Source organism: Gossypium hirsutum, chromosome A13 (genome assembly GCF_007990345.1).
Source record: "Gossypium hirsutum isolate 1008001.06 chromosome A13, Gossypium_hirsutum_v2.1, whole genome shotgun sequence".
NCBI lineage: Eukaryota > Viridiplantae > Streptophyta > Magnoliopsida > Malvales > Malvaceae > Gossypium > Gossypium hirsutum.
In genome coordinates, this window is record NC_053436.1 from 82,475,669 (window position 1) to 82,502,071 (window position 26,403).

Here is a 26,403-nt window from a genome sequence, read left to right on the forward strand (position 1 = left end):
CTTTTAAAAAATTAGAAAACTCTAAAAATTAAAATTAAAATTAAAATTAAAATTAGAATAAAAAGGAAAGAAAATTTTCAAAAATAGATAAAGTGAGAGAAAATGAGGGAAAATTATTAAGCAAAATTATTGGTTTTCTTGTTTTACCTCTTTGGTTTTCTTAGATGGCTTTTTGATTAAAAGAAAAAAATTCAAAACATAATTTATATTTATAATTTGGGTTTTGGAAAATAATTTAAATGAATTGAAATTTTGAATTAAGTTTGAAAAAAGAAATTTTTTTGGTATATTTTATATTTTACTTTTTAAAAAAATGACATCAGAATCGATTTCACAAGTCTCTATAATATCAATTTTGGATGTTTTTAATGGCTTGAAACTTGACTCGAATATATTACTAATTTAATTTCAAAAAATATTGAAGAAATTTGTAATGATCTAACTTTTTTTTTCTTTTTTAGTTTTACTTTGTTTTTAATTTGTTATTGAAATCTATTGAATGATAAAAAATTTTATTTACCTTCTTCAAAACCAACATTTTTGATATTTTATTTTTTTTTAAATTTTCATATAAAAATTTTCGGTTTTTTAAATATTTTAAAATTTTAAATAATTTTTATATAGATCAAGGTTAAGTTGATAAAAGATATAAAAATTAAGGATTAAAATTACTATCATACTAATTAAGTCAGTTAATAAGCGAGTGATGATCAAATTGTTGCTGTGACCATAATGAAAATTTATGCATAATTTAGTGAGTATTAATTAAGTCGATGAACTACTATAAATTTGTTGAGATTCTCAATCGTCACGTTTCTGCCGGCTGGGCTGAGTTGTCCCGGCTTCTTTTTTCTTGGTCATTCCGTCATTCATGTTCAACAATGTCCTTCCTTTCGAATTTCACCGCCTCTTTTCCCGGCGAGAGGCCACCGTTTATTCCACCATACTCCCAATTCAACTTACATTCGCTTCCTCCCATCAGTTCTAGACCCACTATTAGGATTTCCCCACCCTTCCAGGTAAATTCTACTCGCATTACTAACATTATAATTTTTAATTTCTTTTTTATTTCGTTGATCCATTTTTTTTAGCTGCATTAATGCTGTTTGTCTTTCTTTTTGGCGATTTCCTCCTATTTTTCTGTCGAAGGACACATTTCGGGTCTCCCAGATAGGTGTTGGTAGGTCGAGTAGATACAGCAGAAAACGAAGCGTATGCATGACATTGATAAATGAGAGGCTTGGGCGTGATCGAGATATAGCCGACCCGTCTTCTATACTGGTAAATGAAACTTTTGGGAACTGTTATACATAAACAACCCCGCCGCCTCAGAGCGATGTTAATACTAGGGTCTAGTTCGCAACTTTTCGAATATTTAGAGAATATGCTGAGCTTGGTTACTAACACGAGGAAAAAAAACTTATTTAACACATTCCTTCTAAAGAGTAATTAGTATAAATTTAAATCTGCAATTAGAAAGATGAGTAAAATCTCTTGTAAAAAGTAAGAGCTCTTCAAATAAGCGATAAGTTTTGCCATAAGTCAGTCATGTGAGTGGCTAAAAGTTACCAATTGTGATTAGTTATAGATAACCAAGGACTAAAACATGTGGAAAAAATAATACTCCAACCAAATCTAGCTTAAGTATTTTATTGATCGATATATTTGTGTAAATCCTTATTTGTTCCGAGGCTGATTAATATCTCTTTGTGTAAATTAAACATTGTTCTTGAGTACGATGTTCTTAACTGGATGCTTTTTATGTTTGTTTTTGCAGGCATATGAACTAGTTCAAGGAAAACTTGTATGTTTTCTTCTACTAAAATACGGTATTTTGTAGTCTTATAGCTTTGGAATAGATAATTGGAATGAAAAATAGGTCCTGGTATAAGATTTTGTGATGCATTATGTGATTGCATTCACTGGTTTGATATGTTGAATACTAAGCCCGGATCATTTGTTTGTAAGTGGATTCAATATTAAATTTAAAAGTTAAAACCTCCTCATGCTTTTTAGCTTGTCTGACCCTCTAAAGTTCTTCCCTCTATGGTTATTGCATGCTATAATTGCTTGATCAGATGTGCTTGTTGCAAAACCATTTTTTTAGATGTTGTTTTGTGCATGCAGTGGGATACTAGAATCACCTCTATTGCCAATCGAGGGAAAAATAATTATGGTTTTTCTTTCCAAAATATTCTAATTCTAACGTGATAAATGAGGCTTTATTTTCATTTTATAAACATAATTATGGTGATAATAATATTTAGTGTATGATAACTATGAGAAGTTATTGTAAAATGCCTTTCTTTTTTTCTCCATTTAAGAGGTTCAATATGATTCTCTTGTTTCTTAACATTAAATTTAAAATGATGTTTCTGCTTGAATTTCTGAGAACTTATGCAAAAAAAATGCCTACTCAGGTAAAGTGGAGCTCTATGGTAGTACTGAACAGGTCAATTCCAGAGCCACCAACAGCTGTTCTCTTGCATGGAATTCTTGGTAGCAGAAAGAACTGGGGTAAGCACCAAATATAAAATTGGTTAATACCTTTTTATATGCATGTATATGCAAGTCATGGTTTTTTGCTTCCCTTTTTCTATCATAGCTTGCATTTTTGCACCTTCTTTAGGGAATTTAATCGATCTTTTCCTTTGTGATTATATATCTCATTTGTTCCACATGAGAGGCTGAGTTATCCTAAAATCTTGTTTCCAACTCTTTCATGAAGTTACATAATATTTTTTAATTTAGTTAACATATTGAGCTTTTTGATGTGTCCATTTTCCGCTCTGTTTGTGTATTGATGCTCTGCTGTTTGTATTCTTGGACATATCTCATTATATTTTAAGATAAAAAAATTATTGTTTGGAATTTGCATGCAAAAGTAAGAGGATTGTAAAGTACATTTGTTTTAAATGTTGCAGGGTCTTTTGTTCGGCGGCTGGCACAAGAATTTCCAACATGGCAGGTAATGAAACTTTCTAGTTTTTGTTTCAGTCTCCTGGTAACTTTGTGTAGTGATACCATTCAATTAATTTGTTGGTTTTCTTTTCTTTTTTCTTTTTATCATTACTAAGTCCCATGTCTGATGTCTCCCATTTCAAAGGGAAGACTTTTATTGGAAGTTTTACAAAAATTTGATGCCTTATAGCAATATTGATAATCATTTTGAGTTTACTTGAGCTTATGATGGTATTATGACATCTCTATGATGGATATTTTTAATCAGCTTAAAGTGGATTATGTGGTAGCCTGGCTCTTGAAAATTATGATGTTAACACGCATTAATATCCACATGTTGTGGCCAGCTATTTTTGGATGATGAATATATATCGGAAATTAAGGAAGCAATGCACTTCATTGATTGAGATACTTAAATTGTTAAAAGTTAAGGTTGTTTGAATCTTTTACTGAATGAAACTTGAATAAAATAGAGTTAGGCTCATTTGAATCTTTAATTGAATGAAACATGCACAAAATAGAAAGAAATACTTGCTACAAAGGAGAAGGACAATCAGAAAAAAGAAAAAAAAAAGTCTGAGGATCGAGGTAAAAACTAGAAATTAAAAAGTGATAGGAAAAAAACTATTAGATCAAAATTCAGTGCGACACTGTTAGAAAGAAAATAAATAAGAAAATCCTGAAATTTTAACATGCTAGGTCCGAAAAGGATTAAAATAAAAGATTGAGAGTTAAACTATGAGGATATTATCAATAAACTTCCATCATTAGTTAAATACAACCAATGGCATAGCAGTAGCAGTTAGTACATTTCAATAAAATGGTTTGATAGCTTTTTAATTATAATATTACTTTCACTTAAGTCATTTCTCAAATGTGTAAAACTTGTGGTTAGAAACCATTATTGGAAAAAATAAATTCTCATATATTAGTATTTATTATATTTAAAAAGAAAAAGGCTGTAAAAAATATCAAATAAAAAGTGGGAATGAATTCAATAAAAAGATAATAAGGAATTAAGAAAATATGAGACAAGAAAATATGATATTGTCAAAAGGAAAACTAGAATGGGCGGAAAGTTAAATGTTAGTCAACAAAAGGACCAAACAAAGTAAAGAGTTTGTGTGGTACATGAAGGGTGAATTTAAAGAAAAGATGGTATATGGTGTTCCAAGAACAATGCTGTAATCCATAAATATTGATAGTTTTTGTTTATGAGGGAAGGGGCATATTTATGTATTAGTAATTGTTTGACTTAGTTTAGATTTGTACATTGGCTGGACTTGGAAAATGCAAGTTACTAGGAATTAACTTCTAAAGCTGAGTTAAAATTGTTGGTGAGATGCCATATCATAATGATGTGCTAGGCGTTTATGATATAAGCAATGTATATTGGGGCTTCAATGGAACATAGGATAGAACAGGTTCATTGTCTTTCAGGAGTGTTATAAGCTTTGTTGAACTTTTGCCAATTACAACAGCCAAGTCAATAAATTAAAGATCTTGAAAATTCATGTCAGTAAAATGCAAAGCATACTTAGGAAAGTAACCCACTAATATGCCATGCAACCACTGTACCCAATGATGGAACAGAATGCCTTATTTGTGTTATGCCTTTGAATTAAAATAAAATGACAGAAAATGGTACACCAGCATCCAATTAAAGCAAATGAAAGGTGACTGAAAGCTGGTTCTTGGGTGCAATATTCAATTTGAATACCTGTGGAGTTATTGCTGTCTAAGGATCTTAACTGATTAGGTTTGGTTTAGTTGTATCCTTCAGTGTCTCACGTTTTCTTTAATTTACTAGGCCAAGGTGTTTGTTTGAATCTTACCGTGGTATCATTGGTCTTAGTTTGGTGTAGGAGAACTATTGGATCCTTATATGTGGTCCAACCATGGGGTTGGTGTCAGTTTTCTTGCAGTGCAGGTGAAGTTGCCCTTTTATATTGCCATGTGGCAAACTTAGAAAGAGAATCCTTTTTCTTTTTTAAATCTGGAACGCTTGTAGGGGTGAGAATGCCATATTATTTCATAATGCATTAACAAGCTTTAATGCCCTCATGTTCTGTCAGCCTTTTTTTTGGTGATAAATATATATATTAGAAATAAAGAAAATAATTTAATTAATTGATTAAGATGCTTAGATTGTTAAAAGATAATGAACTCTGAACTTTTATTTGGTATATTTGAGAAGAGGACTAACCTTAGAGCTAGATTGGTGAAGATGACATTTCCCATGTAATTGTGCTGCCACTGAGATATTCTTTCTTTACTTGGCTTTTACTTATTTTCTTTCCTACCCCCTCCCTTATTTACTTATACTGCAGCTAGATGGATTGCTAGGAAGTTTAATTTATTATGTTGCCAAGAATCTTATGTACTTATGTATTTTGCTTGATGCAGTTTGTTTTGGTAGACTTGCGGTGCCACGGTGACTCAGCATCAATCAAGAAGAGAGGTCCACATACTGTTGCTTCAACTGCTTTAGACGTGCTAAAACTAGTGCGTGGTTCTTAAGCCTGACTGTCAGTTTTATACTTCAATGTGATCCTTGAATTTTGGTTTTGTTGATGGGCTTGTGTGAGAGATAACCATAATGAGGCAGAATTAATATGTTAATTCTGATTAAGTTAACCAAGATATATTCTTGAAAATGCTTTAATACATTAACATATTAATTGAACCAAGATGTAATGATGAGAATGCTTCAATGCCTCCTGTTTCATTCTGAAATTATTTGATTTTGCTTCTTTGTATCCATATTTTAAAATATTTAGAACATACCTACGCCAAATTTTGTTCCTTCTGGTAATTTATTGATTTTAATTATAAGCATGACACCGTTGATTATGGTACTTATGATTGATTTTCTAGATTGTAGCTTCCTAGGAAAGTTTGGATTGTTCTTATATCACTTAAATTCCTTTAAAGAAAAAAAGAACTTAAAGGATGATGACATTTGTTAGTGAGAAATTGAAATAATCCTTGTTCTCTGATTCAATCCCTCAATTATAATTCTTTAGCTGCTTTGATCTCAGTAGATGTGTTCTTTCCTTCCCAAGTAATAAAGAGTTTTATAAGCTAATCTAATAAACTAGGTCCTTGATATTCAAGTCTTTCATTTAAAAGTAGTTTTCCATTTCTCTGTATCTGAAAAGAACCTGAAATGTGAGAAAAAAATTTATACATTAAGACTTAGTATTCTTTTTATTAACAATTTTCTGGATTTTTGCTGGAATAGATTGCACAACTTAGAATAACACCCCGTGTCCTAATTGGCCATAGTTTTGGAGGAAAAGGTACTTTTTACTCTTTAGATTGGTTCATAAACTAAATTCTGGTGATATATGATATAAATATAATTAGTTGAAGAGATAATAGTTTTTGTATGCTTTCTATTTGTTTTTCAGTTGTCCTGAGCATGGTCGAACAAGCAGCAAAGCCACTTCCACGACCAGTTAGAGTAAGTTCTTTTCTTTCCCTTAGAAAAATTCAAATTGGTTCTTAGTCTTTTAGATGCACTTGTTGAGTGTGATGCACTGGTTGAGTGCTAATCACATCTCTTAAGGTGGATATATCTAATCTGGGGAGGTTTAAGGAACCCAAATTTATACAAGAGCCCAGGTATTTGCAACTTGTTCGATATAGATATGGAAAAAAGATCATGTAGTTCTATAATCAATCATAGACTTGAAATACATACATACATATATATATCAATTGGTTCTTTATTTTCTTGTCTCCAAAGTCCAATTACTTTTCCTTATAATTTGTCTTTGTGAAAAACAGGATATTTTCTATTATATTTTCCACAAGAGATTACATACATATTTATACACATAGTTAGCCTAACTAAGATAACTTTACGCTAGGAAACAGAATAATTGTAGGGATACTGTACAGCCTTAAAGTTAAGGATAGAATATTTTTAGAATCATATTTGATATACTCAAATATTCTGAAATCTGACACTCCCCCTCAAGCTGGGAAGTGGATATCATCCATTCTCAGCTTGCTTACTAATTTCTGAAACAACTTTCCAGACAATCCTTTGGTAAGTATATCTGCTAGTTGTTCATCAGTGGACACAAATGGACTGCAAATTAAACCACTGTCCAGTTTTTCCTTTATGGAATGTCTGTCCACCTCAACGTGCTTTGTTCGATCATGTTGAACTGGATTATGTGCGATATTGATAGCAGACTTATTATCGCAATACAACTTCATTGGACCTTCCCACTTGATCTTTAAGTCTTACAATATAATCTTTAGCCATAACAACTCACAAACTCCAAGAGCCATTGCCCTAAATTCAGCTTCTCCACTAGATCTAGCCACAACGTTTTGTTTTTTACTCCTCCAAGTTACAAGGTTGCCTCTTAGGAAAGTGCAGTAACCAGAGGTTGATCTTCTATCAACCATAGATCCTGCATAATCTGCATCGGTATAGGCTTGAAGGGTTAAATTTTCTCCTTTTTTAAATAAGATTCCTTTGCCTGGCGTGCCTTTTAAGTACTGTAGAATCTGATATACAGCACTAAGATGTGATTCTTTAGGATTGTGCATAAACTGACTTACAACACCTACTGCATAGGCAATATCTGGTCTGGTATGGGACAAGTAAATAAGCTTCCCCACAAGTTTTTGATATGACCTTCTATCAACTGCTGTATCTTCTAATACATCTCCAAGTCTGTGGTTCACCTCTATGGGTGTCTCTGCTGGTTTACAACCCAACTTGCCTGTTTCTGTCAACAAATCAACTATGTATTTTTGCTGAGATATGAATATTCCTTCCCGAGAGTGTGCCACTTCAATACCAAGGAAATATTTTAACTTACCTAGCTCTTTGACTTCGAATTCTTTTACTAGGAATTTTTTTAACTTCTCCATTCCTTCTAGATCATCACCAGTCACAATAATATCATCAACATAGACTAATAAAGCAGTCACTCCCCCTGAAGATGAATGTTTTACGAACAGAGTATGATCTCCTTGACTTTGTTTATACCCCAACTTGAGCATCACTTTGGTAAATCTTCCAAACCAAGCCCTCGGGGACTGTTTTAGTCCATATAAAGCCTTTTTTAGTCTGCAAACTGCCTGTCCTGTATTTGGACCGAATCTTGGAGGAACATCCATATAGACTTCCTCTTCAAGGTCACCTTGTAAAAAGGCATTTTTGATGTCAAATTGCTGTAATTTCCAACCTCGGTTGGCAGCTAGTGACAACAACACTCTTACAGTGTTCATCTTTGCAACAGGGGCAAATGTCTCAAGATAGTCTATCCCATACATTTGAGTGTACCCTTTAGCAACCAACCTTGCTTTGTACCTCTCCAAAGAACCATCTGACTTATATTTCACTGTGTACACCCAGCGACATCCCATCGGTTTCTTTCCTTCCGGTAATTTCACTAAGTCCCATGTCTTATTTTTTTCAAAAGCTTCTATTTCAACCTTCATGACATTTCTCCAATTCTCATCTTCTAATGTCTCAAATACAGTTTTAAGAATGAAAATAGAATTTAGGCTAGTAAGAAAGGCTTTGTGGTTATGGGACAAGTTTTTGTAAGACATTAATAGGTGCAAGGGATGTTTTGTACAAGCTCTACTCCCCTTTCTAATAGCAATGGGAAAATCATCTAAATCTGTAGTATTAGAATTCAAAGTAGGTTCAGCAGTTACCTCAGGTCGTATAGGAGAAGAAGAAGATTGAACTTGCACTGGTGCCTTCTTCCTTGAGTAAACCAGTAACGGACGAGTAGTGTCCTGAATTCCTCTTGGTGATTTGGGTGTACTAGGCTCAGTTTCAGGTTGTATAGGGGTCATTGTTTCAAGTTGGGCAGGTTGGGTAGCAGGCAAGGTCTGAGTGAGAGTGTTTGATTGTTGGACAGGAGCCAGAATGGGAGTGTTTAGAGCTAGAATGAGAGTGTTTGGCTGCTGGACAGGAGTTGGAATGTCAAGAAGAAATAATTCTTTGTCCTTATCTTCTGTGAAAAAGATCTCGTCCTGAAGATAAGGACGAGTGAAGAAATTTTCTTGTTCAGCAAAAGTAGCATCAGCTGTTACAAAAAAATTTTTTGTGGCTGGATGATAGCACTTGTACCCTTTTTGAGTGGAAGAATATCCAAGAAAGACACACTTGACAGCCCGTGGATCAAAATTCCTTCTATTTTGAGAATGAACATGGACAAAGGCGACATAGCCAAATACTTTGGGAGTAAGATTACTGGAGGTATTGAAATCAGGAAAAAATTTGGCTAGAACTTGCATAGGACTTTGAGATTCAAGGACCTTTGTAGGCAATCTATTTAACAAATGAGTAGCAGTTAGAACAGCCTCCTCCCAGTATTGTTTAGGGACGTTTTTTTGGAACAATAGGGCTCTTGTAATGGCTAAAATGTGACCATTCTTTCTTTCAGCTACACCATTTTGTTGGGGTGTACTAACACAAGATGACTCATGTATAATGCCTCTTTCTTGAAAATATGTTGAGAGGAATTGATTGAAATAATCTTTGGCATTGTCTGACCTAAACCTTTTTATTTCGGCCCCAAATTGTGTTTTGATCATGTTGTAAAAAATTGGAAAGACAGACCTAACATCAGATTTTTGTTTTAAAAGAAAAATCCAAGACACACGAGTACAATCATCAATAAAGGATACAAACCACCGAGCTCCAGAAATATTTGAAATAGTGGATGACCCCCAAACATCACTATGAACAAGAGTAAAAGGAGTGGATGTTCTTTTATTGCTTACTGAAAAAGAGGTACGTTTATGTTTTGCAAGTTCACAGATATCACAATGAAATTTTTCAACAGTTAATCCTTTGAATAGTGAAGGAAACATAATTTTAAGGATTCTAAATGATGGGTGACCAAAGCGAAGGTGATAGAGCCAAATTTGGTCTTTATTGGTGTTAATAGACTCGGATATGAGAGATAAAGGTGAGGAATTCAGAACACTAACTTCTTCACTGGATTCTTCAAGATAGTATAGGCCATTTATTTCCTTAGCATGTCCAATCATCCTCGTATTCTGTTCCTGAAAAAGACACCGATTGTGATAGAAAACCACTTTATAGTTAGTCTTTGGTAATCTTTTTAATGGATAAAAGATTGGTAAATAATTTTGGAACATGAAGAACATTTTTAAGAGTAAGGTTTTTGTTTATAACCATATCACCTTGACCGGCCACTGTGATCACACAACTATCAGCTACTGTTATTTTTCTACTACTAGAACAAGGTGTATATGAAACAAATTTTTGTGAGGAGAGAGTCATGTGGTCTGTAGCTCCTGAGTCAATGACCCAAGAACTTTTGGTATCTGTATTTGAGACTTTAGAACTTTGAGGAGAGGATATACCTGAAAAGGCCAAACTACAAGTACCTGTTGAAAAAGTTTTTTCCAATGATCCCAGCAAATTTTTTAACTTCTCAATTTCTTCTTTATTGAATTCAATAGGTAATTCCTGAGAATTGTTTTTTTTATCTAGCTGTCTAGCTGTATTTGCTCGTCCTTGTCCCTTTGATTGTCCACCTTTTTCTGAAAAATTTTTGTTTCTTGTCTGTCTTCCCATGGAGTTTCCAGCATCTGTCTTTAGTGTGACGAGCCTTTTTGCAGTAGGTGCACCATACGGAATCCTTGTTAAAAGACATTGTATGTTCTATCTGTCTATTATCTTCACTAGTTGGCTGCTCCAGGCCAAATCTCCTCTCATTTACAGCATTAGTAACCAAGGCTGAACTATCCACTTGATTGTTCTCCACCATAACTCCTCTTCTTCCTTCCTCAGCACGAACAATTGCAATTGAACCAAGACTTTTCCAAGTATTTGAACTCTTACTGCATCAAACTCAACATTCAATCTAGCAAGAAAATCATAAATTCGATCCTTTTCAACAAACCTTTTCAGGAGTGCTGCATCTTCACTGCACTTCATCTGAATGCACTGGTAATGATCCATCTCTCGCCACAAACTTTGCAACAAATTGGAATACTCCGTGATTGATCGACTTCCTTGCTTGGTGGATGAAATCTTAGTCTTGATTTCATAGATTTGAGCAGCATCTCGAACTTTAGAATAAGTCCTGCTTCACAGCTTCCCATATTTCTTTGGATGTGTTAAGAAACATGCATGTATCACTGATTTCTGGCATCATAGAGTTCCATACCCAAGACATTACCATAGAGTCTTGTTCATCCCAAGCATCAAACTTAGGGTCCCCTTCTTTAGGTCCAGTTCCGAGTAAGTGACTCAGCTTTCCTCTTCCTTTCAAGAAGGTACGAACCAGTTGGGACCATTTTAGATAATTTTTTCCATTTAGCCTGTAGGCTACTTGGATATTTTGAAACTCACTCATTGGATTTGAGTTGTTTACAGAAATTTCTGAGCCCTCCCCAGTGTTACTGGTCTTGACAGTTTCAGTTATGTTGTGTCTGAACAAGTTCTATAGACTTGAAGACTGGTTGGGAGTAAAAAAAAAAAACAGGCTAAAGAAACCGGCTAAAAAATCCTAGAAATCGGGCTAAATAACAGGCTCTGATACCATGTGAAAAACAGGATATTTTCTATTATATTTTCCACAAGAGATTACATACATATTTATACACATAGTTAGCCTAACTAAGGTAACTTTACGCTAGGAAACAGAATAATTGTAGGGATATTGTACAGCCTTAAAGTTAGGGATAGAATATTTTTAGAATCATATTTGATATACTCAAATATTCTGAAATCTGACAGTCTTTTACGGTTTGCTTTATAAATTCTATAGGCTTGGGTTCTGGATGCCACTCCTGGAAAAGTTCGAGCTGGCCAGGATGGCGAGGACCATCCAAGGAAGCTAATATCTTTCTTAAGAAAATTGCCTAAAGAGGTGAATTATTGTGTCACTTTGTGGATCTATTTTCTCATTTGATATATGAACTGTGCTATTGAGACCATTGTCCCTTGTGTGATCTTTGATGAGATGGATTTGAACTTCCTTAATTCAATTATTTGCATCCTTGTAGATTTCTTGGGCCTTGCTATTGCTTCATTGGAACCCAACCAGTCTATATATTGGTTATTTTGATGTTTTCTTTGATCTTTACAGTTTTTGTGTATGGTTTAAGAGGTAATGTGAGTAGTACGTTATCTTTAAAGAGTTTAAATGGCTAGGATTAAATTGGGTTTATGTGTATCCAAGGGTTAACAACATAAGCTACTGTAACTCTAGTATCCATAGTCTTCCAAACGCACTGGGAAGCCATATTGTAGTTGAATATTATTTGCTAATAGGTTGGACAACCTACAGTACTTGAGCCTCTATTATGATTTTTTATGGTTTTTTCTTAATTATTTCCCTTTGTTGAAGCTAGGTGTCGTTATATGATCTCATCATGCAGATATTGTTTGTAAAACCTCTTCAGATAGAATTGTTTCTGTTTCTTTTTTCATCCCTAATCTTAGATTTAAATTTTCTATTTACTGGTTCATTTGTACCTGGATATAGTTACCATCTTTTTCTGAAATAATTAAACTAATCCATATATCATTTTCTTGTATTTTCAATTTGTTATTTTGCATTTCCTGCATGCCATCTTCAGAAAAAGAGAAATACTTTCTTGTTCTTTTCCTTCTCTTGTATGTAGCTCTAAACTTGCAACAATTTTATTTGAGGCAGGTTTCTTCAAAGAGGGACATTGTGAATGCTCTAATTCAGGAAGGGTTCTCAAAGGATGTTGCGCAGGTATTTTTTTTCCACAATCACCAAGTGTGGGGCTCCTTTGGAGTATTACTTCATTTCATACTCATATTAACCTTTATAGTTTTTATATGTAGTGGGCCTATTATTTATGTTTGGTGTCTAGTCACCATCAACGGCTATTATATGATTGGAGAAATACTACAGCACTTTATTTACATGTTCATTTCTTTAATAAATGTGTTCAATGTAATATATTGTCTCATTCAGTGTTGTTAAGGTGCTGCGCCTCAGGCAAGGCACATTTGATCAGGTTCGGCATCCGAAGTGTCATGTTTTTAGCCTATTTCATATATGCATAGACACATACAAAAATACTTACTGCACCTTCACTCAAGCGAGTGTATTTATTTCCCTTGCACTCTATAAGTGTTGTAGTGCTTAGAATGTGCCTTTTGCCCTTGACAACATTGGTTTCAGCTTAATTTGTCGACAAAAGCGTGGATGTAGTTCCCTACTTTGCTAAGTAACTAAAATTTGCTCTTTTTTTTTTTCTTTGTAATCAACAAAATTTCACCTTTATTTAGATCGTCTTAAATAAAGCACATCAATTTGGGCAATCTACTTGACCATCATGGATGTGCTATATGATCTAAAAATACTTGACCATCATGGATGTGCTATATGATCTAAAAATCAAGTATATAGTTGATTTTCTTGATCATTTACATTCTCTTTGGAGGGCGGAACATTCTTATTCTGCTATTTTAGTCCATTCAAGATTTATGCAAATGCAAACATGTCATAGGAAAAAGATACCCTTTAGTAGTTTAGCTTTCATTTTTGGTTATAAGAAATTTTAGTTACTCTAGTTATCCTGTTTGGCTATACTTCGTTTATGAACCACTTAAGCATGTTAAAGATAGAGGACTTGAGAATAGTTTAAATAATGGCTAAATTACTAAATAAGCCTCTGAACCATTTCAAAATTTCCTAAAAAACTTATATCCTTGTATATATTCAAATACACCTGTTTCTCTGATTTTGACCCATAAACATGGTACTCGGTACCATACTGGTACCAAGTAGTTTGGGTTCCGTTTCTGTTGAGATTTTGACCCGTTTCAGTAAATGCCAACTTTTAGTGTGTACTGGCCCATACTGATTGGTACAAAATTTTTATATTTTAAACTTTTATTTTTTTTCTATAATTACATTTAAAATTAAACTATAATTATTAAATTAAGTTATTGAACCTAATTAACAATTTTAAAACTTATATTTGCATATTATAAATATATTTATATGGATGTAATTGAAATATATTTGCATGTATATATAATATATAATTTATTAAAAAACTAAAATTTAGACTATAAATGATACAGAATTGGCCCTAACCTGCTTGAACTCTGGACAACCCAACTTGAGAACAACCCGCACAGGAAACAATCAAACTTGATGTGACTTGAACCCAAGATAAACTAGCCCAAATTGTCTATTTGCCACCTCTGCTAAGCACTACCAAAAAATAAAATAAGTCACATGCACACACATACACAACCTTCTATGATACAAGATTTTTGGCAATCTTATAGAAAACAGCTTGATCTTGTCTCAGGGTTAACAGTGTAAGATGCTAACATAGATGGAAGTAGGAGTAGCTTTCAGAACCTCCTACCTTTTGAATATTGATGACATAAAGCTAATGTATCTGGATGCCTGTCAATATAGTTAAATCTGTTACCTATAGATTCTCTTCTTGAAGACTTAATACAATATGTTCATTCAATGTGCAGCATTACAATTGGAGGTACTTTTATATCTTTGTGCCCTATTCTATGAGATCCTCGAAACTAGCATTTGCCATTATCCTGTAAAGCCTGTTAAGCATTTGCTTGTTAGTAGGCAGGGCGCATGAATTTGTATGTAATGACCTTTCAAAAAAAAGAAAAAAAAAGGAAAAAAATGTCTTTCATGGCCGTTTCATTGATTGAAGTTGCACCCTGTTCAGGATTGAAATGATATTGTCTTGCTGCTAGTGCTTCTTCTGTGATTTAACTGTTATGTATAAGCCAGATACTCTGCATAAAATATGTGATCTTCTTGAATTGTTTACACCATTCTTTCTGTTTACTGATTTATCATTCTATCTCCAGTGCATCTTTTGGTAAGGAAGCCCTGAGCTGCGAGCTGTGACTTTCAATCAGTTATCAGTACTTTTAGATATTGCCATATTTAGTTTTTGAGATGATTTAATGACCATAAAAAAGTAATAAAAAAGGGAAGGAACAGCATTTTATCTTTGATTTGACTTCATTGTCATGTTTCTCAGATAAAGTCATATTTTTGTTGCCCCCAATTTTTTCCTAGTTTTCACTCTTCCCATGTGTATTAAGTAATCTTTGACGACGTTGTTATTAAACAAATTTGCGGGTTGTCTACAATTCTACCAAAAGAAATATATGTTTAACTTCTTGAAATGCTTACATCATTCTTACTTTAAATTCGTGCATCCATGTCTTGTTATCGTGTTAAAAGTATTTTATATTTATGTAAAATTTAACATGGTAATAATTTGTATTACATATGTTTTATGCATTCGTGTATTCATGTCCCGTTTGTGTTTCTTTTCCATGTTATGTCTTGTTTCTTGTATATTTAGCTATTTTTTGCATGCATGTTTATTCGGCTCGTATTGTATCCAATATTGCCAGCTCTACTTACTACATACATATTTTTCATTGTATATCCAGCACATGATTTGGTAATGAAGCTTATAAGCTGTCACTTCAATTGGCTATCTGTATAATTTTTGTTTCTCAGTTCTTTTAGATACCGTCGGGTGTATTTTTGTGTTGGTTATAGAAGAAAAAAAAATAAAGAGCAGAAGAATACCATCTTCATCTTTGATTTTGACTTTATTTGTCATGTTTCTTGGATTAAATCATATTTCTTTTTCTCAAATTTTGCCTGGTTTTATTAATTCAGTGGGTTGTCACTAATCTTCGACCAACTGGTGCTGCTAGTTCTTCATCATCAAGTTTCTCGTGGGTGTTTGACCTTGAAGGGATTTCAGAAATGTACGAGTCCTATGAAGAAACAAATTTATGGTAATCTTATCTGGATTAAGCTATAGGGTGTGGTTTGGATTTTATTTTACTTGTCCATATTCAGACTGAATGTTGGTGTCTGTTATGTTACTTTTATATGTTAAATATTTCAAATGATAAACATCAAAATAAGAAGTAAAATTTGTTCTCATTTTGAAAAGAGCTTTCAACTGTTTATTCTAAGTTTCTTTTGGCTGCATAATTACAGGAAAGTGGTGGAAAATCTACCTCGTGGTGTGCATGTTAATTTTTTGAAAGCAGAAAGGAGTTTGCATCGATGGGCCCTTGAAGATCTTCAACGAATTCATGCTGCTGAAGAGTCTGCTGCTGATGAGGGCGGTGGTGTAGAGATGCATGTCCTTGAAGATGCTGGACACTGGGTACATCTATTGCTCTGTGCATGCTTTAATTACTTTATATTTTCTCCTTTGCACATAACATATGCCTGGATTTACACCCATTTCTTATCGTGTTGCATCTTTGGTGTTTGAATGATGTTGATGTAGAACCTACGATGTAAGAAGTATTACTGAGTTTCATGCTCAATAAAGTGTGTTAACCCAATAAATGTCACAGCTTTTCAAGAAGAAGGTTATACTATCCCACTATGATGTCTAATTTTGACAGTGTTCTAAAAATCACTCTCGTCAAGAGATAAAAGGGATGTCCAGGCTGCTTGAAAGTATGCAACCTATATAGAAAAAACTTGTGTAACCTGTGAAAAAGAGAAAAACAAAAAATGTGCAACTTTTCTGCTCTAGAGCTCTCGTTTTCCAGTTAGCACATTAGAACATTTGGAAGTCTGGTTAGCTGCATTTTTACATAGCAAGAACATACGTAAAGCATCTAGCCAGAACCATGTTCGTTGGACATGATTACAAGTGTTGGATATGGGTAGATGTCTAACAGAGGTATATCTTTTTCATGGATTTGGAGGGTCAAATCCCTATAATCATGGGTTGACTTGGTTGCATATTTGCTGAATAGTTCTGGTAGTTGCTAGTTGTATCATTTGTAATTTTAGGTTTGATGCAGAGCTATTTTCCTTAGTGCGAGATTTTTAGTAATGTTGAACTTGCTTTATTTTCTTAATAGGTACATGCAGATAACCCAGATGGACTCTTCAGGATTCTTTCATTTTCTTTCAAGGGAGTTAAAGCTTAAAGGTGTTGTATGTTTTCAAATTTTGATCTGTTAAGACTCTTTTTTGGGTTAAAGTACACGTCCAACACATTTAAATATGAATAGGAGGGTATGATCCTGAAAAGAGTGAGCTGGATACATACTTGTATCCTACAATCATTCCCGAGTACAGGTAACTTAAGCTTTGAGTTGCATGAAATCAACCTTAGCCATTTATCTTAGCTCAATATTGTAACTTTATTCATATGATTACCAATCTTCTAGTCATTAAATCATTACTGTACTGTACCATGGTAACTAATAACTTACATAGTTGTTCTACATTTCTTTTTTGTTTACTTCAAATTGCCTTTGTTCAAATATGAATTGGAGTGATAAATGACTTGTTTGTACAAGTTTTATCCTTTTATAATTTATTTATAAAAAGAACGATGCTAGTTAGAAAGTGATTTTTTTTGGGTATAAAGTTGTTTTTTTTTTAAATACAGCTGTAGTAATTAAGTTATATTGTATCATTAACCAAGTGATGCAATTAACATTAGTATTATCAAATCATTGCTACAGACAGTAATGGTTGAATGGTTGCAGATTGACTAACGCGTTTCAATTAGTTAATTTTGAATTTTAAATCCAAGCTTTTGTACTCTGTGCAGTTGAAATTTAATCTTCTACTTATATTATATTTTCAGGTCTAATTATTAATAATGTTAAATTTATTTTGTAAAATTTGATGGTGTGGTATTTTGAAATAAACAAATATTCACTTGAATTATTTAATATAATGGAGAATTTTAATTGTATCAATAGGACTTGATTTTTAAATGTAAAAAGTAGAGAGACAATATAAATACTATTTTAACTTTTTAAAATAGGGTTTAAGGTTTAATGATAAAGGCTTAATAGTACCCCTAAGCAATAAAATTTATCAATTAAGGTTTTGTTTGTTTGTTAATAAAATATTTTCTAGAAAATAATTTTTGAAAAATGATTTACTTTTTTGGTATTTAGATGAATCTGTATAAAATATTTTTTATTATTTAGTAATTTTTTTAAAAATATTTCATAAAAATTGTTTTAAATTAAACAAATATATATTTAAGAATTTATTATATTTTCATTGTTTAATTGAGTTTAGTATATATTATTAATAAATTTATATTTTAAATTATTTTTACATATATTGTAATAATTTATTTATAAATAAATAAATCAAATTAAATATATAATAATACTCAATTATTAAGTTAGAATATTAACCGTCATAAGTTAAAAACAACCAAAGTCAAATAAATTATTTCTAATTGTATTATATAAAAAAAACAATAATTGAATAATTATAAATTAGTTTCTAAATCATAATTAATATTAGAAATTAATAATATTATCCAAATGCATAATTAGTAGTATATCATATAATAACAACAACAATGTTCAAGTGCATAACTAATATTACACCACATTAAAAGTATTAATATCTTAACCTTAAGAAAATTTTTGAAGTCAAATTTTTCTATATTTGTTACTTTTTTAGCATAACTCACTAGATAATCAAACACAGAATACAAAAAATCATCAAATCATTCTACCCCCATCAACATCACTTTTTCGTAAAAATGTGTTTTATCCGTAGTAAATTGTTCCAAAACATTAACAATTTTGCCAAACTGTTCACCCACAAATTTAATTTGTTCATCAATAACACTTTTTTGAGCATTTTTTCTTTAACGTTTAGATGTAGTAGATGAAGATACTTTTTTTCTTACCTCTTTAGTCTCTTCATTCTTGCAATTTATAGACACTGAATTTTAGTTACCATCATCCAAATTTATGTCAACAAATGTTCTGACAAAACTCTCTGTTGCCATATCTTTACCAACAACTAAAACCATTTCATCATAATGAGCAATGCTTTTATTCAAAAATAGTTCATACTTCTTATGTGCCTGTTGAATATTATACACAATTAGAATAACAAGTAAAACACAATTGAAATATACTTAACATATATATATTACCATCACTGTTGAACCATATGTCGCTCTATCACATGTGATCATTTTCATATTATCATCCCATCCAAATCCACTTTCACCTTAAATTGTGCATATAATCTGTCACTGATTTTTTACAGTCCTCAAATAATTTTCTACATGTTTCGCATCGCATTGGACTTGAAACCTTTCAGAAATAGCTTCGGCAACTCGACTAATAGAAACTGCTTTGAAAGTGTTTTAGAAAGCTTATTTACTTTCTAGGCCTTCTTTGCTAGAATTTCAAGAAAAAAATGTTCTATCAATTTTGTCCACCTGAATTGCTTGAAGGTCACTTCTTTGTGGCCCTTACCCATTCTACATGAATAATTGACATTGTCAATCATTTAATATCCAACAAGCTTAAAACATAATAAATTCAATATCTAACAAATTCAAAGACATAATAATTTCAAAATCCAACAAACTAAAATTTCATTATTAGTAAAAAAAAATTAATACTAAAACATACATAACATAAAAACAATAACCCTAAGTCTTAAACCTACCTAATATTTCTAGCCATATAATCAGTCCACATAGTTTGTGCAATTTCGTCCCTCTTAGTAGACCATTCTCTTGCTCTATTTTCTTCTCGCTCCGTAAGAGTTGGTATTATTAAATCAGACTCAAGCTCCTTGTATAATCCTTGATTAAGTAAATCATTAAGATCAACTCCCATTATATGGTTATGAATAATACAAGCCAAAACTATATCTACTTGAGTTTGAAAATTTCACAATGGTTTAGTATCTGATACACGAAACCGTTTCTTCAAAATCCCCAAAACACATTCAATAATGACTCGCAATGATGAATGACGAAAATTAAAGAATTCCTTTGCATTTTCAAGCCCCGAGCACTAAACCCTTTTAAATGATATCGGACACCACAATATGGGGAATATATTCATTTCAGATGTCATATCCAACATCAGCAAGATAATATTTACCTACAATTTTACAAAACATTATTATTACTAATAAATTATGAGCTTACTAGAGCTATTTGGTATTTAATGTTAATTCTTAACTTCCGAAATTCTTAAATCTCTTAGGCGTGAAAGTGCATTACTTAAAATACAAGAATCATGTGCATTACTTTTCCAACTAGCTAGAATATAGAAAAATTTCAAATTAAATTTAATGGCAGCCAATACATTGTGTCGTCTCCCCTTTATGGCTACGAAATCTTCCTTGAATGCTAACTAAAACGGATACACGTACATGAGTTTCATCTAATACTTCAATACAATCTTTAGAATAAGAATAAAACCTTGGATTGTTTCTGATTTCACTAGGAGTTGACTCATCAGGTAATCTAATAACTAGTTTATACAATTTCAAAATAGCTCTCAATACAACCCTAAAATAACGGTGAATTGTCTCAATTGATCTATAATATCTAGATCTAATCACTCGAAACCTTACATTATGACCAATTATATGTAAAAATATAACTACTTGCTCCCTAATATTCACCGATTTAGTTGATTGTAACAAATTATTCCTACTAAGAATATCACACAACTTAAAAAAAAAGGCAATTGGTCTCATCCTTATCACATCAATACAATGCTGGTCACCACTACATAAAATACTATTAATATAATTTTCTCTTTCATAATCTCGATTCACACGAGGGTGACAAGCAATTTCCTTCCTAGTTTTTAATTTTTTAATCTAAAAAATCCCAAAAACTAAAACTAAAGTCATGACTCCAATAATTGCATTTTAATCTTGATTACGATCCATCTACACAAAATAATATTTGATCATTACAAAAAAGATGCAAACTTTTCATACGATCACATATATGACTAAAGTTAACTAAAATGCAGACATACATAGATAAGGAAACTAATGAATCAATTCCAGCACTGATCCGAACAAACAATGAAACAAGAGAAGAATCTTCAAGTTTCCTTATTCTTTTCTAAGAATATATATTGGACAGCTGCTTAGATTAAAGTAAACAACCATGATTCACAGACTTGTTTTTATTTTGCAATGCTTACCTCAAAGATTCCACTATTAATTGTATAATAATTTTAAGATAATGATTAAAAGTGTCCACACGCTGGTGGCATGATTTTGCTAAAAGTCATTTTTGCTTAACTTCCAATTGAACTTCATTTATTAAATTATTAATTAGTTGGAATCAAATTTTAATTCTATAAATAATTTTTTAAATAATTATTAATTTGTATAAAAAGATAATTAATATTATATTTAGAGCATAAAAATGGGGGTCAAATATCAAAATGACGGATTTACCCATTACTTTAACATTTTCTGCGTGACTTAAGTAACATAGATCATGTACTTGCTTATTATTTCTCCCTGAGGATTACCTTTAAAATCATAAGCAAACAAGCTAGAAATTTCCAGTACCAGGTATATAAACACTTGAAAACAAAGTAACCTGAGAGCAAGCTTTGTTTCTAACTTCTAATCTTGTATTTTAACTTGATAGTTCCATATAGGAAAGGGTAAAGGACTTGCAAGGCAGTGCCAAAGCAGGCAGTTTATGGAAAGATACACATAACTTGACACTTAATAAACTAAAATCTCTAGTTTTCATCCAGAATCTGTGAAAGAAAATTTCAGAACCAAAAGCAAGACAACAACAAGTACATTCTAAAAAGTCATCAACATCGCATGAAACCAGAAAAATAGAGATCAGTATATATATATATAGGAACTCATAAGACCAAAACAATTAAACTCCAACTGATTAATCCTATACGTTTCCATTTGAGAGAAAAACAAAATTCTATCTTTATTATCCCTGTAGAAGAAATTTCCAACATTAACACAACTCGCCTGTTTCCTTATCTAAGCCATTGTTTTTTAATCAAACACAACAAGAAACAGCGAGTGAAGGCCTTTTGTCCAATGAAATCAAGATTATAAATTATACAACAACAAGAAACAAAAGTTAAATGATGACCATGTAGATTAGTACTTTAACCATGGATCCATGTAGATTAAAGAAGGCGAAGTGAAGGGGCAGTTTAGAAACAAAAATAATCAACAAATCAACGCTCAAGAGGATTATACAGGAAAAATAGTAGTTGATCAAGAAAACTTGTTCACGGTCCAGTTAATAAAGTTTCAATTCCAACAGTTATCATTGTTAAGCAAGAACTATTGTTTTCATGTATGACTTTCTATTGATTTTTCTAATATTTCAAGCGGACAAACATTAAATGAGTGAGGTGAGAAGGGAAGGGAAGAGAAGTTCATGATGACTATTCATAAATAGGGTTCAGATAGGGCTTTGCTCCTTTCTCTCCGTGTCTCAGCTCAATCAAATGCATGCGAAACCATTACAACCAAATTAAGCCAAATACATAAAAGGCAAATTGAAGAAACCTTAACAATAAAGCAAAAAGGCATAAAAGGCAAACATTTAAAGTTTCAAAAGCCTTACGTGTTACTAAGAGCCAGCTCCTTTACCCAAAACTCGGCATGTTTAACCAGCTGCAGGACCAACAAAATTTTTTTATTAACATTAAATGAACCACCAATATGGCAATATATCATAACTCCAAGACTGAAAGAAGGGTAGGTAAATGTAAATTTACTCAATCAAAACAATTATAGAGTAATGCATGAAAGCTAATTCAATTTTGCTAATCATTTTTATTAAATTGTTATTCATAAAATTTTTTATTGCTTGCCAGATACATAGCACAATTCTATTAAATTGGCCGTAAAATAAGTTGGAACAATTTTGAGGCCGTAAAATAACTTGAAAATGGGTCTTTAGATGGAGAAACAAGATATATAAAACAACAAGCTATGTCCACCGTAAAAAAAAAAGATATATAAGACTTGAAATTGTGGATCAGTTTCAGTTTCATATATAAGGTTGCATAGAAACAAGGTGTAATTGATGACTTAATAATCTGGTAACTCCAAATCTATGTCCTCTGTAATCGGTGAAATTCATCTTTGTTTAGTTACTTTTCAGCTATTTGTTTGGGCATAAATTGCTTAACCCACATTTAAATGAAGCTAGAAGCTGGAGTTGATATGCTGATAATGTCTCATATAGTTTGGCTTGGTGTGTATTTTTAAAGAGCATAGAAAATGATACTGTAAGATTTAGGAAAAACTAAAGAAGCTCATAGAAAAAGGAAAATTGAAAAAGTTCTACTTTTTTCAGAAAACTTCTCTACGCAGATGGAGCATTTGGATTTTTCTAGGCTTAAATGTTATAACTTGGATAGTTCTGCTATAGTTTTTTTGTTTCATTTACACGTGATTTGTGAAAGTATAAAATGACTCATTAATGCATGGTCAGCTTAGAAAATTGTCAAACATTTTAATAAAGCATAGTTTTGCTATACTTCCTCTGGATCGAAAAAAAAAAGACAAGAAAAAAGAAAGGTAAGGCAGAATAGAAGAGGGGAGAGGGAGGGAAGGAGGTCTCTGCTACCCAGCACATGCGTCCAGCCCAAGGGGAAAAGGGAGAAACTTTAAACACAAGACAAACAGATTTTAATAAAGCATAAAAAAAGCTGAATGATGCAAAACCCAGAAACAAACAGAGCATAAAAAAAAAGGAGAAGAAGATTCTTCAATAGACAGATGAAATACAGAAAATAAAAAACCATAAAAAACTTACCTTGATTGAGATTCAAGAAGGGAACTGGATGAAAAGAAGGAAGATGAAGAACAGAAGAAGGAGAAAGAATACGGTGAGAGTGGACAAAGATTTTTCAGAAAATATCTTACAGAAATAAAATTATTTTCCCTAAAACCCATCTCATTTATTTTGTTTTGGAAAATACTTCCCCGTAAAATAAAGGAACGCTAACCACTTATGAACCTTTTATACTTAATTGGGTTTTTTAATTAACAAAAATAAATTCATTGACTGACGTCAATTATTAATATTTAATGGCGAGATTAATATCATTGTAAAAGATTGGGAGGGATTTAATTTATTTTTTCAAAAAAAATTTAGCAAAAAATTATAATCACATATAATAAAATAATTTCTTTAATAATATATTTAACCTGTAACTAAGAGAATGCGGTTTGGATTTAATTTTTAATGAAATTTTTTTTAATGATAACTATGAGAAAAAAAATAATTTTAGCCCTTGATTAAAGTGAATATAGATTAATCATTTATACTATTTCATTAAAATAAAATGTCTATCACCATTTTTTTTTACCTTTTTACAGTACACATAAGGAAGAATGTTAAAGAAAATGAACTCGACTTTCATATTCAATTTATTGATTATAAAATATATATAATCTTGATATTGCAAAATACAGTAAGACATTTAATCGAAACATACAATGAATAAAATGTATAAATATTTGGAAACAAAACATCTACTGGGATTTTATGTATTCAATTGCTAAAATAATCTTACAAAATTTAATAAAATTAAATCATTCATAAAATTTTAATCCAACTACAAATTGCTATTATATATGATTCTTTGTATTCTTATATCGAATAAAATAAAATCTTCAAAGATTTTAAAATATGAAAACAAAGTTAGTTTATTTTACATGTTACCACTGTGTTTGGTGACCCGGCTCATATGGTGACCTAATTTAGAAAATAGAACATCTCGCCATCCTCTATCTGCTTGATGGCCACAACTCGCCATCCTTATGTCCACCGGATGGCCACAACTCATCTTCTCCTTATTCGTACTACTTCACTAGCTTGCCACTTCGCTCCTAGCTCACCACCTTCCCCAACTTGCCAGTTCGCCAAGTAGCTGATCTGCAATTTTCTATTTCCTTATTTGCCACTCTCCAACTTCACCTCCCAGCTCGCTATTCCCCCAGCTCGCTTACTTGGAAGGAGGCCCCTTCAAAGATACCTTTGAGGTTACATGTCAAACCTAGAAGGGTAATGTTCTGTTGTCTAGTTGTCTCCTAGCACGTCCCATCAGGGAACCGTGCCTTATAAATATGAAGATAACTTCCATGAGAAAGGAACCAGAGAAAAAAACCCTCAACACAACATGAAATTTTTTTGTTTAAAGATTATAAAGTATATTTTTATATTAATTTATATTAAACTAAAATTTATATTAATCTTTTTTCTATGAATTATTTTTTGATACACAAACGGTGAAGTTTTTTAACTCTACAAGCATAAGAAAATCACAACTGTCCTTAATTGATTATCACATCCCAAAAATTCGGTTAGTAGAATCAGGTTAGTGGACTGAATATTCGATTTGGATTCCGGAATTAGGATCATATTAATTAAATAAAAATACTATAAAAATAATCAGGATTAAAATTTAGGTTGGAAAATTAAAATTAAGTGGTTGACTATTAATTTTCTTAAAACGGATTTTAAAAAAATGAAATCGAATTTGAAAAATAATTAGGAAAATGTGTTTAATTAAAATAGGGACTAATTTGAAAAAGGGTGAAAACTAAAAGTTTTTAAAGGGCAATTTTTCCTAAATTTAGAAATAAGTGTTCCCACTTTCCTATTTAAACCCTGAATTCTGTTTTTTCCTCTCTTCTCATTATTAATTTAAAATTTTTCTCCCATCCAAAACTGAGTTTTTCTCTCAAAATTAACTCATCCCTATAAAATTTTTAGCCTTCCAAACACCAATTCTTCCTTCAATTTTTTTAAAAAATTCCTCTTTTCCTCATCAATTTCTTCATTGTTCTTCAAACTTTTTTAGCGAATTAGATCTATACTTCGTCATCTTTCTCATATTGAGGTAATATTCTGATTCTTCTTTTTAAATCTGAGCTTGTTGTTTTTATAATTCAAAATTTGATAAACTATTACAAGATTTTAATAGATCTAAAGCTTTCAAACCAAAAAATGGTTTAAAAATGGTGAAACTAGAAATATTAAATTAACTTGCTATTTTAAGTTTATTTTCAACTTATTTTGAACTAATTAGAAGGTTTGTAAGCTCAATTTTATAGATCGTTAAAAGATTTTTATGAATTTTGGCTTTTCCCTCTTTAATCGATTTTGTAAGCTTAAATTTTTGGAAAAGCTAGATTTGATAAATTAGGTCATTTTGATAGCTTAGATTTGTAATAATATGATATTTAGGATGCTTAGAAACATGTTTAGGGATTAGAAACAAAAATTGAGTGAGAAAATCTCTTATTTCAATTAACTAGCTAGATTTCAACATTAAAAGGGGAAAAGCATAGATATAGAATTTTACTATTGTTTGAATGTGATTAAGGCTATAAATGATGATTTTGTTATGTGTTTAATATGTATGTAAAGTTTCAGATCCAACGGGAGCCTTTGAAAATGAGCATATCGAAAGGCAAAGAAAAGCTTATTTAACCTTCGACAATTGAACGAAAGCGACTTGGTGAATGATCGAAATTATTGTTTTTAGGCATGATTCTTTAAGTTGAATGGGAGTTTAGGTTGGCATAAACACCTAACATAAGTTCCGAGTGTAAGTTTTCTTACTCA

General features: G+C 31.8%; 1 protein-coding gene and 1 long non-coding RNA gene across 3 annotated transcripts; one reads left to right on the top strand and one right to left on the bottom strand.

The window, feature by feature from the left end:
* The first annotated feature begins 730 nt into the window (after positions 1 to 730).
* On the top strand, positions 731 to 17,280 carry LOC107903487 (abhydrolase domain-containing protein C22H12.03). Of its 2 annotated transcripts, none has more exons than XM_016829548.2 (13): positions 731 to 1,019; positions 1,150 to 1,281; positions 1,778 to 1,804; positions 2,421 to 2,517; positions 2,925 to 2,968; positions 5,368 to 5,466; positions 6,206 to 6,263; positions 6,375 to 6,427; positions 11,751 to 11,852; positions 12,642 to 12,707; positions 15,654 to 15,775; positions 15,984 to 16,155; positions 16,871 to 17,280. In XM_016829548.2, the coding sequence occupies exons 1-13, from the start codon at positions 774 to 776 to the stop codon at positions 16,937 to 16,939; spliced, it is 1,287 nt and encodes a 428-aa protein (XP_016685037.1). In that variant the 5' UTR covers positions 731 to 773; the 3' UTR covers positions 16,940 to 17,280. The 2 variants fall into 2 exon arrangements, with proteins under 2 accessions (XP_016685037.1, XP_016685038.1); XM_016829549.2 differs by having other exon boundaries at positions 740 to 1,019; positions 1,171 to 1,281.
* A 1,632-nt stretch (positions 17,281 to 18,912) lies between these two features.
* LOC107903488 (uncharacterized) lies at positions 18,913 to 23,760 on the bottom strand. The gene is made up of 3 exons (XR_001685806.2): positions 23,584 to 23,760; positions 22,384 to 22,433; positions 18,913 to 19,266 (listed from the first exon to the last, which is right to left on the bottom strand). It is a non-coding gene; the product is annotated as an uncharacterized lncRNA (long non-coding RNA).
* Positions 23,761 to 26,403: the final 2,643 nt, after the last annotated feature.